We start from the raw sequence: 16,929 nt of genomic DNA, 5'->3' as shown, positions 1-16,929 counted from the left end.
GATACATTAGTATGTACTCGTAACTACTATATAGCCTACTATAAAGCCTAAAACCGATGTCGTAAAAACAAACGTAGTCATACTTAGAGAAAGCTTTTGATTGATTAATATTAACGATATCTCAAACACTTAGTTTTAAATTATTATTTATTGAGTTAGAGAAGACGACTGGGGAAGTATGCTACTAACTTTACGTTACATACTGTAACAGCCACATAATAGAGTCAAGTGTGTTGTGTTTTATGGTGAGTAATGTATCGAGAACTCCTGGTAAGAGTCAAGGATAGGGCAGACTGTAAAATTTCCTCTCCTTAAGAGTCGATTTTCTAATAAAGCCCCTGTAGTAGTAAAAATATATATAAGAATATACCGACAAAATACAGTGAGACATGTTTCTACTTATTTCCTAACTACATAGTAAGATTATTTTAAATTATATACTAATAAAATACAGTAATACATTTTTGAATATCATATCAAAAATTATTCGCTCCAGCGGGGTTCGAACCCGCGTTGACGCGGCGACTGACCGTGTCTAGCCAATTAAGCTATGGCACGATGTACCCGCTAGATCGAAATTTTTGATATGATGATTTTTATATTCGGTTTAAGTGAACCGTGACGCCGTCTATAGCGACCACTTTACAGAAACCCGTAACTATTCAAAGTTTCATATTACAATGAAAAATTTTGACAGGAGACGACACCGTTTTTGATATGATATTCAAAAATGTTTAGAATTCCTAATGGGTAGCCCAAAAATAAGAATCGTAGATATTACAGTAATATAATTAAAAGTATTTTATTGTAAAACACCAACAATACAGCCCCGGGATGAAAAAAATATCAGGAGTAAAATTTACTGAACGAACGACCTTTCTCGTACACAATAGGGCTCCGATAGATGGCGTTATTTGATTAGTTTATTTACCATTTGATATGGTATTAATCTTTTACTTAGACTAGTAAGCCCATTCTGGCCTATTTAGACAGTCGATCTGAAGGAGTAAACTCCAATGGTGTGTTGGAGCTGACACACACACTTTTTTAACAACCAGTGATATAAAAACAAATATAAACTAGAAACTCAAACAAGCTCATAATAACCTCACATAATTCAAGACACGCCTAATGCTGACAGGAATGTTCCTACGTTTCCCTTCCACGAAACGTTCCTTTCAGAAAGTTTCCAACTAAAAGCCATTAATTTCGAACACGTAGTGGCGCGTCAATGCAGGCCTCACGTGAGGCCTTTAATGGACTTTCATCGAGATGTTGCAATCTTTTATCAGGGTACAAATTTGGGTATTTAAGTAAGGGTTAAGGGTGTTTTGGGTTCTTGTTTGATCAATTTTTTGCAGTTTTACACGCGTGAACATAATTATAATGTTGTTTTGATATTGTGTTTTTTTTATAGTGTCTTTTTTATAGAAATAACAAGGTCGACAAACAAATGTGCGGCTCACCTGATGGTAAGCGATTACCGTAAGTTATAGACGTCTGCAACACCGGAAGCATTGCAAACGCATCGCCTACCCTATCCGTAATTCCCTTCAAGGGTTTTGATCACCTTACTCACTAAAAGGGACACAACATTACTTGAAAAAAGTATTATTTAGCTGTGATCTTTTGTAAGATCGAGGCACTACCACAGTCGAGCTGCTCCACACTCTGAACAGGAAATATCTTGCTGTGCCCTAACCTCATCGAACCTAATGTTTTTAAGCCTATGTTTATTTTGAATAGTATCTGAAAGTTTAGGCTACTAAGAAAACAAATGTCTCTCATTTTTGTAATATTTAATAGACTAAACTAAAACTAGTTATTTCCTAAAGGCAAATAATTATGGAAAAGGAGGAGTCAGGAGGAATCATAAGGAGTCATGAAGAAGGAGTTATGACTTAGACAATGTAAATATATGAAAATACCCTAAGTAAATATATCTTAAAGAAGAGTTCAACACCATTTTTAACATTAAAAACATATTGCATTATCTATACAAATAAATATAAAAAAATTTGAGTGTCTGTTTGTAACATTAAAATAGCCGCTTTTTATATCTATCTTTCTATCTCAAGGTACATATACCAAAATAACATTTTTTACAATTTTTGTCTGTTTTTCTGTTTGTTCCGGCTAATCTCTATCGGCTAGACCGATTTTGACGGGACTTTCACTGACAGATAGCTGATGTAATAAGGAATAACTTAGGTTGCTTTTATTTTAGAATTTTTTTTTATAACTCTGTAAACTGAACAATAACTTTTTTGTTCAATTCCACGTAGACGCAGTCGCGGGAACAGCTAGTAAATCATATATGTCAAGGCTTAGAGTACTTCAAATTGTCATTGTACAAATGTGCCAAGAAGCTCACCATTTTCGAATAAAATTCTTGTTCTGCTTAGACGTGACGATACTCATTTACAATTAAAACATTACTATCTCTGTCTACTATGAAAAAACCATTTCAATTACTAGAACAAAACAACAACTGTCACAGAATAACGTTGCATTAAACTATTAGACTCGGCTGAAAAAGTTTAAAACTACAGTTAAAACTAAAGACATAATACCTAAGCTAGTTCATCATCCATTAAATTGGTGAACGTAACTGCAAACTTTAGCTATTAAACGAGACCGCTTTGCGCGTCATACCCGCTCATCTAGTTAATGCACTTTGGATGCGAGAAGTGATTACGAGGACGCTGTTATCGATGTGGTTATTATCGATACTTGTAAACTATCGTATTTTGACATTAGCTTCCAGTGTCTAAGTGTCTAGTGATGTTCAAAAATATTTTTATTCAGTTGTTGTGATTTATGAGTTAATTAATGTAATTGATAGTTTTCGAATGATTAGATATTGAGCTAAAGATATATGAGTATGAACAAAGAACTTATATGTTTCTAATTTTAAGTCAAATCAAATTAAAATTTTAGTCAAGGAAATTATGCCTAATTTTCAATTATCATTTTTGATTATTTATACTATATTAGTTTTGACTATAGATTTAAAACATACTCAGGTTCACTAGACTTCAACATCTATACAAGTAAATAAAATTGGAATGTTTGTAATATATATATACACATATGGATGTATACACGGTACATAAACCAAAATAATTATTACAATTTTTATCTGTCTGTCTGTCTGTCTGTTTTTGTTCTAGCTAATCTCTGAAACGGCTGCGCCGATCTTGACGAGACTTTCACTGGCAGATAGTTGATGTAATAAAGAGTAGCTTAGGCTGCTTTGATTTTAGTTTTTTTTTTCAACAATAACTATTTTGTAACGATAACTTTTTTGTAAAATTCCACGCCGACAAAGTCGCGGGTACATCTAGTTTTTATATACATTTTCTTCTGTTGTCTTATACCTAAAATAGTAACTTAATGATAATCACGAATGATATTTTTTGTCGAAAATATATAATTTGTATCAACCTCTAGTATCCACATTTTACTATAGGCATTTCTGTTATTTATGTCGATCGAACGAGAGTTCATTAATGGTATTAAAAAATTGAAATTAATTACAGCAAAAAGTATGCAGACAATGCTGACAAAACTGCGCAGAAGTAAGAAAAAATGAAATGTTACGTTTAAACTAAAAGAGAGAAGGAACATCAACTACACATTTATAACTGAAAGTGGAGCGCTAATTACATCGACCAGTTGACTCACAAACAGGATTAAGTGGCTGGCACTTTGTTATCCGATCATCGGTGACGGATACTATGATGAAATGTTTCGAGTTGTGAATTACGGTTACCGATAACTTACTTGATCGAAATTGTTTATTTGTTTGTGTTAAATTGTAACTAAATAAACAATATTGCTATATGTAATATATATTGATAATATGAATATTATATATACAATAGCAGCTTTTACTTTAAAGTCAAAATTTAAAACAATCTTTATGATGTCTATAAGCAATATTAAAACATTTAGAGAACAATCTTATTAGCGAAAGGCAGAGTAGAAAATATCTTCCTAAAATTTCGAAATGCTCAACTGTATTGCAGGGCTGATGGCCGTTGGAGGAGACGTGTCCTGGAGTGAAGACCGCGTGTTGGCAAACGAACCGGGGACGTCCTCCGGCCCGCTGGACCGACGATCTACGTAAGATTGCCGGTGTAGGCTGGATGAGTATAGCGGAAAAACTATCCTCGCCGAAACCACCTACTTTTTACCACTTTGTGGCGGCGAGGAGATCCCGGGGATAGCCCCCAACATTGGAGGAGGTCGCACGCATGCGGAGGCAGACGTAGGACACCCTGTTGCGGCGATGGACGGAGGTTCTGGCCCCGCCGGTTCCCGGGCAGTGGACGGTGGACGCGATCAGGCCGATCCTTCAGAAGTGGGTGAGGTGGCAGTTCGGGCCGCTGACCTTCCGTTTGGTGCAGGTATTTTCCGGACACGGGTGCTTCGGTTAGTACCTGCACCAAATCGCGAGAGGGGAGGCGACTCCAGTCTGCCACGAGTGTGGGGCACCAGAGGATACGGCGCTCCACACGCTGGAGGTGTGCGCCGCGTGGGAGTCGCAGCGGGGTGCGCTTTCGGCGGTCCTCGGACAGGATCTCTCACTGCCGAGCATCGTAAAAGCCATGAGACAGATCACTCGACAGTGAGAGATCGTGGCAGGCGGCAGTCTTCCCTCTGGCGCCCCCTGCGCCAGAGGGTATCCATGATGGATTTTCCCTACGTAAAAAAAAGGATTGCGGGAAACTGGGATGTTTGGTGTGAAATCGGGGAGGCCTATGTCCAGCACTGAATAGGCTGAACTGACTGATTGACTGATTGACAACTAGGGAAGCGCGTCAGTCTCATAGAAGACCACAGCTAAACGATATTTCTATAAAATTGTATTCTGTTCATATGCCAACGCAGTTAAAATGCTCTTGGTTTTGCAGGTCTCCACAGATCATCAGTCTGTCATACATATTTTGCTTACCACAATCGGACAGTACATAAGTTTGCCAATAGTAGTATTAAAAATAATAAACTTTTAAATAAAATTAAATTTATCTATTTATTTTTAAACAAAATTGATCTATATTATTTACGTATAAAACAAACAAGTGCATATCTAATAAATTGTAGTAGAAAACAGGTCAGGCGTGAATTACGTTTCAGCTGTCCAGCTAACTGTACAGCGTTGTGTCAATGAGTGACGGGCGCGGGATGTTTTGTTACGAGTTGAGAATTACGACATATGAATAAATTAATTTAACCTTTTTTGTATTTATTTTATCTTTGACCTACAATATTTAAAATATTTTTTTTATTTGCTTACTTCCAATGGTTTAGCAAGATGTAAATATTTCATTAGTTACGCTTCAGCCTGTAATATTCCACTGCTGGGAATAGGTTTCTTTCTCCAGGAGAAGGATCAGATCTTAATCTACCACGCTGCTCCAATGCGGTTGGCGGATATATTCCCTTCTATTAGTAACGATCGCTATCAGATGTACATGATAACAACCGAGACCGACAACTTAACGTGCTCTCCGAAGCATGGTGGGGACATCCACAACAACAGACATCCAAACCGAAAAGAAATATTTGTTGAAATACAAATATCCATCCCAGGCACTTTGACTTTTAATCATTAAGTTTATGTTGTAACTCTTTTTTATTTGTTTTTCGTTTACGTTCAATTTGTAGTCGTGTTACAAATTATGTACTATGTGTTTTTTTTTGTAAAATTTTAACTATGTTTTTCACAAATAAATTTATTATTATTATAAAAAATCCGTCGTATTGAGAACCTCCTCCATTTTTTGAAGTTAGTAAAAAAGTTACTGCGTTTTAACCGTAAGATAGATAAACAAGAAGCATATATTTTCTACTTAAAACTCTTTTATTCAGAAGTAATTTGGGCCACAAAACATCGTCTATGCCACCAAGTACCAAGACCATAGCCATGAATGTCAACGGAGATGTCGGATATTAGACTTAAGACGAGAGAAGACATCTTGAACATCTAGTTATTGATAGTCTTATCGAATAAATTACCTGAAGAGTTTCCTTGTCTTGTAACAAGATGACAATTACCTGAAAGTAAAAAAAAAAAAAAAAAATTAGTATAAATTTGAGTTTTACACTGTTGAAGATGTTTAAGCATTCTAAGTTTGATTAGCGTTATTTACCTACACCCTACATGGCTAAAAGTGACACATGCCTAGCAGCGGTATGTTACAGTCTGAAATGATAAATAATCAATTATATGTTTCTGGAAAGGTTATGTGAATATCAGGATCTTAAAAACCGAGCGTCGAAGAACACGCAAAATCGTTGGTTCCAATCGTTATCATAAACACCTAATAGCGACTACTCATTGGTTGGACTACTCGCTGGTGGACTACTGATTGGCCATTGGCCCTCCAAGGAAATCATTTGCCAAATAAATACCGTAGTGGAGTAGTGTTGATGGTTTAGCTGCAACTAGTCTCCTATATTGATAAAGAAGTCTTTGCCCAATAGTGGGGCGTCATAGGCAGTCAAATCAGTTCAGATCTAATAGTAGTCGTTCTTGAAATTTTCAGCGTGGAGATTTTTTTCTGCGTTTAGTCACAAAGTAGAGCGTATTACATGGCTTACCTAACTGATTTTAGCTTTTTCCACCACAGTGATGACAGGATAAACAATGTCAGCTCAAATACCGTTTTCAACAAGAATGGGTTCTTTTTGTAAGCCCTAAAAAGACTGGAAGAATTTTACAAATTTGTGTTAAACACTGCTCACTAATCTGCAAGAAAACCTTATTACAACGTCCAAAAGTTGCGCTGCAACAAAATAATTTTCAACAAAAACTGAATACAATTTTTAACGAACATGGAACATAAAATTGCCGAGTTAGCTCGTACCTAATAAAAATGTCTGAAACATTTTATTGCATTCAACATAAATATTTATAAAACGTACGAGATATTCTACAAGTTTCGCTGCGGAAATATGAGGAACTGTTGTAAATTGAAAAATGTTTAAAATACACGACGAGCATACAAGGCAGCCATTGAACCCTCAGTGTATATGAAGTTTCAATAAGGATTCAGACATCAGAATAAGGTTGAGTGTATTCTGAGTATAACGAAATATTACTCAATACTTTCGTCTTGTGAAACCCGTTTTGTGCAGACGCGTATGTGAATTCTCAGTCTAATTTTAATTTAACGAGTTTAAGTGCGAATAGATATAGACCGTGTGACCCATATATTAAGAACTAAGTTTGTGTGTACCGAGTTAACTAATGATGCAGCGATCGCCGCCAGCAAGTTCGTCTAACCCGCAAGTAAAATTTTTATCGAATCCAGATCTACCCGAATCTGTGCGTTCTGCTGATAATTCTTTTATTAATATGCGTAAACGCAAGCAGCCTGAAATGGAAATTAACGATTCTGTGATAAATGTTATTGAGAACACGATTGATAAGAAATTAAATTGCTGGAAGGATGATTTAAGCTCGACTATTATTGATTCTGTTCTAAAATCTGTACAATCTGTGATTGAACAAGAAGTTAAAAAGATGACACTATCCATACGAGATTCTTTTGAGAAGCTGAGTGAAAGATTTAATACTTTTGAGAAGTCTCTTCAATTCACAATGGAAAGGCAGGATAACTTTGAAAAACGTCTTGAGGAGATGGAAAAAAAAATTAAGCTGAATGTTGCCGAGGAAAGACAGATCCAGGTGTTACAAGATAGGTTAGACACCATGGAACAACAGGCTAGATCCCACAATATAGAAATTGCAAATTTACCTGAGCGCCGTGACGAGAATTTATTAGTAATAATGGAGAAGTTAGGGTGCGTCATTAAGCATCCAATTAATGCTCAAGATATTGTCTCGATTCATAGAGTGCCTCATATTGAAAAAACTAATAATCGGCCAAAGAACGTGATTGTGAGGTTCACAACCAAAATAATTCGTGATAATATTATCGCTGCTGCGAGAGCATCTAAGGGACTTAAGTCTGACAAGCTACTTGTTTCGGGAACAATTCAAAATGTCTATGTAAATGAACATCTTAGTGCCAGAAACAAGCAATTATTTCGCTGTTGTCGTGAAGAAGCCAAGAATAATAACTTTAAGTATGTGTGGGTCAAAAATGGCACCATACTTGTACGTCAAACCGATAATTCACCTATATTTGCTGTACGTAATGAGCTGGACATCAAAAACAAAATTAAGTCGCATAAGTGTTAAATTGTATACATATTATTACTCAAAAATAAATTCTACATTGAAATATTTTGTAAGTGTGACTGTAAGTGTTTTAAAATTAATGTATAAAATTGTTTATAATTTTACGTTTAAAATTATTTATGACTACTATTTTATTTCTAACCCCAAAAAAATAATTAATTCTATATATGTAATTTACCTAATAATATGGGGATTAAGGTATGAAATATCATACATATATATTGTACTTAAAAGATGTTTAAATTAAATATTAACTAAATCCTTCATTAAATACCCTATTAACTATGGCTAACGCAGATTTATCTATTTATTATCAGAACTGCCGTGGCCTCAGGACTAAACTACATACATTATATATGAGCATTCTTGCACACTCTTATGATATAATAATATTAACTGAAACATGGTTGCATGAGGGGATCAAGGACAATGAATTCATAGACGACAGGTACATTGTATTTCGCTCAGACCGCACGCGGGAAGCGTGTGGACGTCGTGACGGCGGAGGAGTACTGGTGGCTGTGCGGCGAGTGCTATGCGCTGGCTGCATGTCCGCTACCATCGGTCCGCTCCCTCCTATTGTCGATCAGGTGTTTATTGAATTAACACTCGCAAAACATAATTGCTGTATTTGTGCAGTTTATATACCACCTAAACAGTGTAACCAGGTTTACGTAGACTATTTTAGCTCTTTACGGGATAAGTTGTTAGATACACATACTAAAAAAATAACTGATATATTTATTGTCGGAGACTTTAACCTGCCAAATTTGTCATGGAATAGTGATGATATTTGTGATTTAAGTAATAGTAGTGATTTGAACTTGGCATATAGATGCATTTATGATTTTATGTCTATTACTTCTTGTCATCAAGTGAATTTTTTAAAAAATTTCAATAATAGCATTTTGGACTTGTTTTTCACTAGTAGATTTGACTGTGAATTAGCAACAGTGACTATGCCGTTAATATCAACGGATAAACACCACCCACCTTTTTGGGTTTCAGTCCCATTTAAATTCGATCAGAAAAGTTTGCGGTGCAAACCGAGTTACAAATATTGTTATAATAAAGCCGACTATGACTCGATTAAACAAAAAATTTCCGATACAGATTGGGCACAACTATTATCAAATAAAGAGCCTGAAGACGCTGTATCTGTATTTTACGAAAAAATTTATGAATTAGTCAGAGAGAACATACCACAGAAATTAATAAAATCAAATTCCTATCCTACTTGGTTTTCATATAAACTTATTGAATTATATAAGAAAAAAAATAAAGCCTGGATCAAAATGAAAAAATATAAAAGTGAGTCATACTATAATTTGTTTTCAATATACAGAAGGGAATTCAGAACTGAGTCGAATAAATGTTATAAGAAGTATATGAATACGCTAGAATCAAGTTTAAAAGATAATGTTAAATATTTTTGGAGGTATATATCAAATCGTAGGCGTATTAACGATATACCTTGTAATGTACAATATAAAAATACAGTTGCGAATAACCTGGAGCATGCATGTGAGTTATTTAGTTCGTATTTTAGCTCAGTATTTGAACCGTCTGCCGCAAATATTGAATCTATGACTGACAATAGTCTTACTTACAGTAACGCATCAGATTTAATACTGAGCAATGTTTATTTACCTAGAACAAATATTTGTAATTACCTTAAAGTCCTGGATGTCAGTAAAGGTGCTGGAATTGATAATATACCTGCCATTTTCTTTAAAGAAACTGCAACAGTCATTGATGAGCCTCTGTATTATATCTATAATAGCTGTTTAAATAAGGGTATTTTTCCTCGAATTTGGAAGGCTGCTCGTATTGTTCCTGTGCATAAAAGCGGTTCTAAAAGAAACGTAGAAAACTATCGACCTGTTTCTATTTTATCTGTCCTCTCGAAAGTTTTTGAAAGATTGGTTCATAACCTTATTTATCCTCGTTTGCAGAATTCTATCTTGCAACAGCAGCATGGTTTTGTTAAGCGAAGATCTACAGTGACTAATCTTTTATCTTACACTACTGACCTATTTCAAGCTCTTGACACTTCCAAACAAGTTGATTGCATATATACAGATTTCAGCAAAGCTTTTGATCGCGTCGATCACAAAATATTATTAGAAAAAATTGCTTACAATGGAATAAGGGGCAACCTGTGGAGGTGGTTTAAGTCATATATCAGTAATAGAACTCAGAAAGTGGTTATTGGGGGTTGTGAATCACAAGTTACGGATATTAGTTCAGGTGTACCACAAGGATCAATTTTGGGCCCCTTTCTTTTTGTAATATTTGTAAACGATATTGATAAATGCTTTAAAAATACTAAATTCCTACTTTACGCAGATGATCTTAAGATATATCGTAATATAGACAGCTTTCGGGATCATATATTGCTACAGAGCGATTTGGATAGGTTTAGCACGTACTGCATTAATAATAAACTCCATCTTTGCGTTGATAAATGTAAGAGTATAACATTCACCAAACGTAGAAATGTTAGAAACTATTCCTATTCACTGTGTGATGTTGATCTTGAGAAAGTCAGCTTCATCAGGGACTTGGGCGTAACCTTGGACAGCAAACTGCACCTCAACATACATGTGGATAACATTATTTCTAAGGCATACAAATTGTATAACTTTGTGATGAGATCTACTCTCGAGTTTAGAAAATCTTCCACCTTTGTTTACTTGTACAAGTCAGTTATTAGGCCGCAATTAGAGTATGCAGTGGCTATATGGAACCCGCTTTACGAAAAATATAAAATATCAATTGAAAAAGTACAAAAAAAGTTTCTGCGTCGAGTTCAATTCAGATGTCATCGTAAACGGTTATCGTATTCAGAATTACTGAGTAAATATAAGATGCTTAGTCTTGAGTCCCGGCGGGTTCAGCTTGAGGCTATGTTGCTTTTTGACATTTGCAATAATAAATATGATTGTGTAGATTTGGTAAATAAAATGGATTATTTTGTTCCGTTACGAGTCCATATGCGTCCATCACGCGCTAAGCCCTTATTTGTAGTTCCAAGACATAGAACTAATGCTGGAATTCGATCCCCATTATATCGCATGCTTGAAACTTATAATAGAATTCTATACTCCGCAGATATATTTGCGAACAGTACTAGTCGTTATAAAAAAAAAGTAATTAATATCCTTTTAGAAAGTTGATACTGATCATTTAGCATGGGTCATAAAGCAGTAATGAACATTTAATAAGAATGTAACACTGTAAGATGAGGCATTCTTCTATAATAATTTTCCTATTTTACTTAAATTTATGTGTAATACTATCAATACCCTACTTTGTAATTTCAAATTGTGTATATAAATATATATGTATGTATATGTATATATAATTATAGTAAACTTACATATATGTAGACATAATAACTTGACTCATTTTATTATATATTTATTATTATTTAAATAGTATATGTATATATAATTATAGTAAACTTATATAACGTGGTACATTATAACTTATTTAATTTTATTTAATGGGTCCTCAGTCGCACTTGCAGGTTTCACAAATATTTTATATTATTATATCTAATTGTAACCATTGATGTTGAATTTGTAATGATACATTTCTGTTTATTTAGTTTGTTAGACTTAGTTGTATTACAAATTTGTTAAATGGTTTTTGTTAATAAAAAAAAAAAAAAAAAAAATACATTATTGGTATTTTTTGGCTCTTAAAATTAAGTAATTAATTGTTTAATTCTGCGTGCAACATCACACTGTAGGTCAAAAGCTTCTTTCTCTATATCACAGAAGGTTTGGAGCTTAAGCCTTTAAAATGTATTTAAATAGAGATTATAATATGAAATTATGGATTGTTACTGTCCGGAAAGTTTATAGAAATTGTTAGTAATAATTTTTTAGTCCTGTGGTACATCATAATTTGCAAAAAAAAGGTATAAAACTCATCATCATACTTAGTGTAGTGTAAACGGTTGATTTTTAGGATTTATCACAAAATTATTGATACACAAATAACGTAAACACAGTGTGATATTAAATACTCGTAGCTTACTTTTAAGCAAATGAATATTTTTGTAAGTTTTCAACAAACGTGGTAAAACCCCATTTTACATGTAAATCAAAAAGCGATTGTTAAACTTAAGTTTAATATGAAATGGATTACCATTCTATCACTATGTGCTCTAAGCTCTACATAAACTGAGTGAATATCAAAACACGGGCAATAACTCTCACATATTTTGTAATATTATTTTTACGTCGACCGGATTTGAAATATGATTTAGTCGGTTTCGTTGCTTCGCAGGAGCAGTTTCATATTTCCACGAACGAGTAAATCTTTTATATTGAGCGTCCGAAGCGACAATAAACTAGACTTTATTAATATTTTACTATTCTAAAGCTATGGAGTGAAACGTGATTTTTTTGTTTTTATTTTGTACTTGTTTTGCCCTGTTGTTTCAATCGTATTAATTTTATGAAAAGTTAACTAAAATATTATAGCCTTATATGAAAAAATAAACTAAAATACTTAGCCTATAGCCTTCTTCGATAAATGGGCTATCAAACACAATAAATGTTTTCAATTTCCACCAGTAGTTAAGCAACCAAATAAACAAACTCTTCAGCGTGATAATAATAGTATAGATGTATAGATAAGCTTATTTTTTTAAGAACTTGCTAGATATTCAGTCTCTCTCTTGATTTTGACTTATCGTGTTTATTATTTTAAAAATGGCATCTGTAACGTCGCTGAAATATCGACAGTATCAAAATAACCGGTAAGTTCCGTACAATCATTTCATACTGACTATGAAACCTTAAAACTTTTATTCAGTACTCAAATTATATATGTACAATAGAATTTTGATGTTATCATTGAAAAAAAAAAAGAAAAAAAATGTCTGCTGTAACTTTTACTATATATAACTTGTTCGGCAAACAAGCGTACGGATCACCTGATGGTAAGCGATTACCGTAGCCCGTAGACGTCTGCAACACCACAAGCATCGCAAGCACGTTGCCTACCCTATCCCCAATTCCCCCAGAAGCCCTGATCACCTTACTAACCAACAGGAACACAACATTGCTTGGAAGCAGTATTATTATTACAGTCGAAGTACTACCCCAGTCGGAACGCTCCATATTTTGAGCCCCCACCCCCACCTCAATTAACTAAATAAATTAGTATTTTTAAAAATGGCTTACCATGAAATTCTCTCCTTTTTCACAGACCGAGAAGAGAATACCTCATATAAATAAATGAAACATATTTTTAAGTACACGTAATTAATTTTAATAACATGCGATATTTAAATGTCTGAGTGATAACAACCCTTGCGTATCCTGAATAACGACAACTCATTAGCGTCACGCACACATTTACATAAAACACGTATATAGACATACATATTGATGTATATATGTATGTGTCTATGTGTATTTTGTAATTTGAACTCGAGATAAAACAAAGCAAATTATTTATTTCATTTGTATTCAAGTGCTCCCACAAGGATGCGCACTTTGATGGCAAAACTTCTGCCTGTCAAAATTAATTAAAAAAAATTGCGTGACATTGTTTCTGACTGTTGATGTTATAAAAGTTCTGACAGCTTTGTAGTATGAAAAGAGCTCGTTGCCTGGTCTCTGCTTAGAATTTTTATGAATACTATATGTCGGCGCGAGACACTTTCCGATGTCAAAAACCGGTTTCTACGAGTTGCTTCTACTTTATTATTACTAAAGCCGCGTTAGGTTCATGTTTAAACGTGTTTATACGAATTGATTACGTCAGCGCGAGGCTCGCGAGCGCATTACCATATATGGTTCGAAAACGCTTTATAGGCCTAATATGAAACTATTACCATATATAGTTCGATACAGCGAGCTACGACAGTCGGGCGCTTTAAATACGGTGCGACGATCGTGCTGGCAATTATTCTTAATCGAGTTGTCAGATTAATAACATTACTAATGTTTGTAACTAAGTATTAATGTTAGAATTTCTAGTCACTGAAATATTGTTATCAAGTGTTCGTTTAAGTTCTTGATAAAGGTGTAAAATTAAAGTGATTGTTTTGTATCGAAAATAGTTTTATTATGAAACAAATTACCACGAAGTATAGCATGAACATTATTATATTGAAGATAGTTTTATTAAGAAGCCTACGTTGGAGACTCTTTTCCGATATATATAATTAGGTGCTACTGTGTGGTTACGGTAGTAAAAAACATAGCACACTCTCTTCCCGTGGGTGTCGTGAGAGGCGACTAAGGGATAACACAGTTCCACTACCACCTTGGAACTTATAAAGCCGACCGATGGCGGAATAACCATCCAACTGCTGGCTTTGAAACACACAGGCCGAAGACGGGCAGCAGCGTCTTCGGTGCGACAAAGCCAGCCCTACGGTCACCAATCCGCTTGCCCAGAGTGGTGACTATGGGCAACACCCATGAGTTCACGCCATTTTTGGTGCGAAATAGTGAAGCTCTATGTCCAGAAGTGGACTGCGACAGGCTGAAGTAATGATATAATAAGGTTGTCTGGAAGAGATCGTTACTTGGCGATGAGATCTCTGTTAATAACTATTTGTAAGAAAAAAATACTTATTCATGTAAATCAAATAACAATCCTCTGGTGCAATTGTGCGAGTAAGCCTAAAACACCGGCGTTTTGCGGATACGATTTCCGGGATGGATATTTGTATTTGTATGTCTGTCCTTGTGGTAGATCCACATCGTGGCTCACCGTGCCTCGGAAAGCACGTTAAGCCGTCGGCTTCGATTGTTATCATGAATACCTGATAGCGGTATTACACGTAGTAGGGAACATATCCGCAAATCCGTAGTGGAGCAGCGTGGTGGATTAAGCTCCAATCCTTATTCTACATGGCGAAAAAAACCTATGCCCAGCATTTGGATGTTACAGGCTGAAAGCGTCAATTTAATAGAAATTGTTTACAAACAAATATAATAATAAATGCATTGTAGCCGTTTCTAAATATATTTGAACTGAGTTAAATAATCTTAATAAGATCCGATTCAAAGGGATTGTTGTTTAAAATCACTTTTGTTTGTTTTTACTTGTTTTATACCTCAAAAATCTTTATCGAAACACAACAAATGAATTGACAACTTTAACTGAGGTAGGGCACAGCAGGAATTTCCTGCTCAAAATATGGAGCAGCCTTCTGTGTTAGTACCTCGACCTTACAGAAGATCACAGCAAAATAATATTGTTTTCAAGCAGTATTGTGTTCCTGTTGGTGAGTAAGGTGACCAGAGCTCCTGGGGGGATTGGGGATTGGGTCGGCAACGCGCTTGCGATGCTTCTGGTGTTGCAGGCGTCTATAAGCTACGGTAATCTCTCACCATCAGGTGAGCCGTACGCTTGTTGGTCGACCTAGTGATATAAAAAAAAGACAAAACAAATCAACCATTAAATATGTGTGTTTATCAATGAATGTAAATTTATTTTATACTTTTGTGGGTACATTTCCATAGTGTGTTGTAGTGATCGCGCGGGTCCCGAACAAAACCACAAATGATGTCCGAATAATTTCCGTACACGGCCAAACCGTGACAGAATTGGGATCGGATTCCGCATTCCCGATATCGTCCAAAAACATGAACTGTAATTAAAACCCATTAAAGCTTTAATGTAGGAATTTTGTAATTAACGCTTATGTAAATTCTATTCAGGAATGTTGGTTTTTAACCGACTTTCAAAAAAGGAGGAGGTACTCAATTCGACTGTATTTTTTTTTTATGTATGTTACATCAGAACTTTTGACCGTGTAGACCGATTTCGACAAATTTTATTTTAATCGAAAGGTGGTGTGTGCCAATTGGTCCCATTTAAATTTATTTGAGATCTAACAACTACTTTTCGAGTTATATCTAATAATGCGTTTTTACTTGACGCTTTTTTCGTCGACCTACGTTGTATTATACGGCATAACTTTCTACTGGATGTACCGATTTTGATAATTCTTTTTTTGTTGGAAAGGAGATATCTCAAGTTTAGTGCCATGATAAAGAAACTAGGATCTGATGATGGAATCCCAGAAAAATCGAGGGAAACTCTTGAAAATCCGCAATAACTTTTTACTGGGTGTACCGATTTTAATAGTTCTTTTTTTGTTGGAAAGAAGATATTCCTAGTTTAGTACCATGATAAGGAAACCAGGATCTGATGATGGGATCCCAGAGAAATCGAGGGAATTTCTTGAAAATCCGCAATAACTTTTTACTGGGTGTACCGATTCTGATAATATTTAATTTAATCGATACCTGATGTTTGTCATGTGGTCACATATAAATTTTATTGATATCTGACAACTACTTTTTGAGTAATCTTTGATAACGCGTAGTTACTTGACTATTTTTGCGTTGATCTACGTTGTATTACTCGTCGATTTGATTGAAGTCGGTTTTTTTTTCGTTTGCGAGCAAACACAATTATCTTCCGGGTATATTAAGAATTAAATAAATAAATATTTTTTTTTGTGTATGTACACAGGGTCATTTGTTCCTGAGATAAGCAACTTAATGCTGGTGTCATAGGTAACTAGCCGTGCCCGCAACTTCGTCTACGTGGAATTTAACAAAAAAGTTATTGTTCAGTTTTTTTTTTTTTTTTTTATACAAGAGGGTACGTATACACACGGTCGTGTTTTTACAGTAAGCAACTGAATGCTATATTTTTTTTTTCGATAG

At 34.8% G+C, this 16,929-nt stretch overlaps 2 protein-coding genes across 2 annotated transcripts in view; one reads left to right on the top strand and one right to left on the bottom strand.

The window, feature by feature from the left end:
* LOC123665238 (complexin) overlaps nt 1–16,929 on the bottom strand; it is a 417,462-nt gene that overhangs the window by 225,197 nt on the left and 175,336 nt on the right. The window lies entirely within an intron of this gene.
* On the top strand, nt 7,262–8,215 carry LOC123664910. Its single transcript, XM_045599279.1, has one exon. The coding sequence runs from the start codon at nt 7,262–7,264 to the stop codon at nt 8,213–8,215; it is 954 nt and encodes a 317-aa protein (XP_045455235.1).

This window comes from Melitaea cinxia, chromosome 23 (assembly GCF_905220565.1).
Source record: "Melitaea cinxia chromosome 23, ilMelCinx1.1, whole genome shotgun sequence".
NCBI lineage: Eukaryota > Metazoa > Arthropoda > Insecta > Lepidoptera > Nymphalidae > Melitaea > Melitaea cinxia.
Note: the sequence above shows the minus strand (reverse complement) of the source record. Positions and strands in the feature narration are given on the sequence as shown.

What these genes read in the sequence shown, in the direction of transcription:
- LOC123664910 (XM_045599279.1), top strand. Translation starts at nt 7,262, where the DNA reads ATGCAGCGATCGCCGCCAGCAAGTTCGTCTAACCCGCAAGTAAAATTT.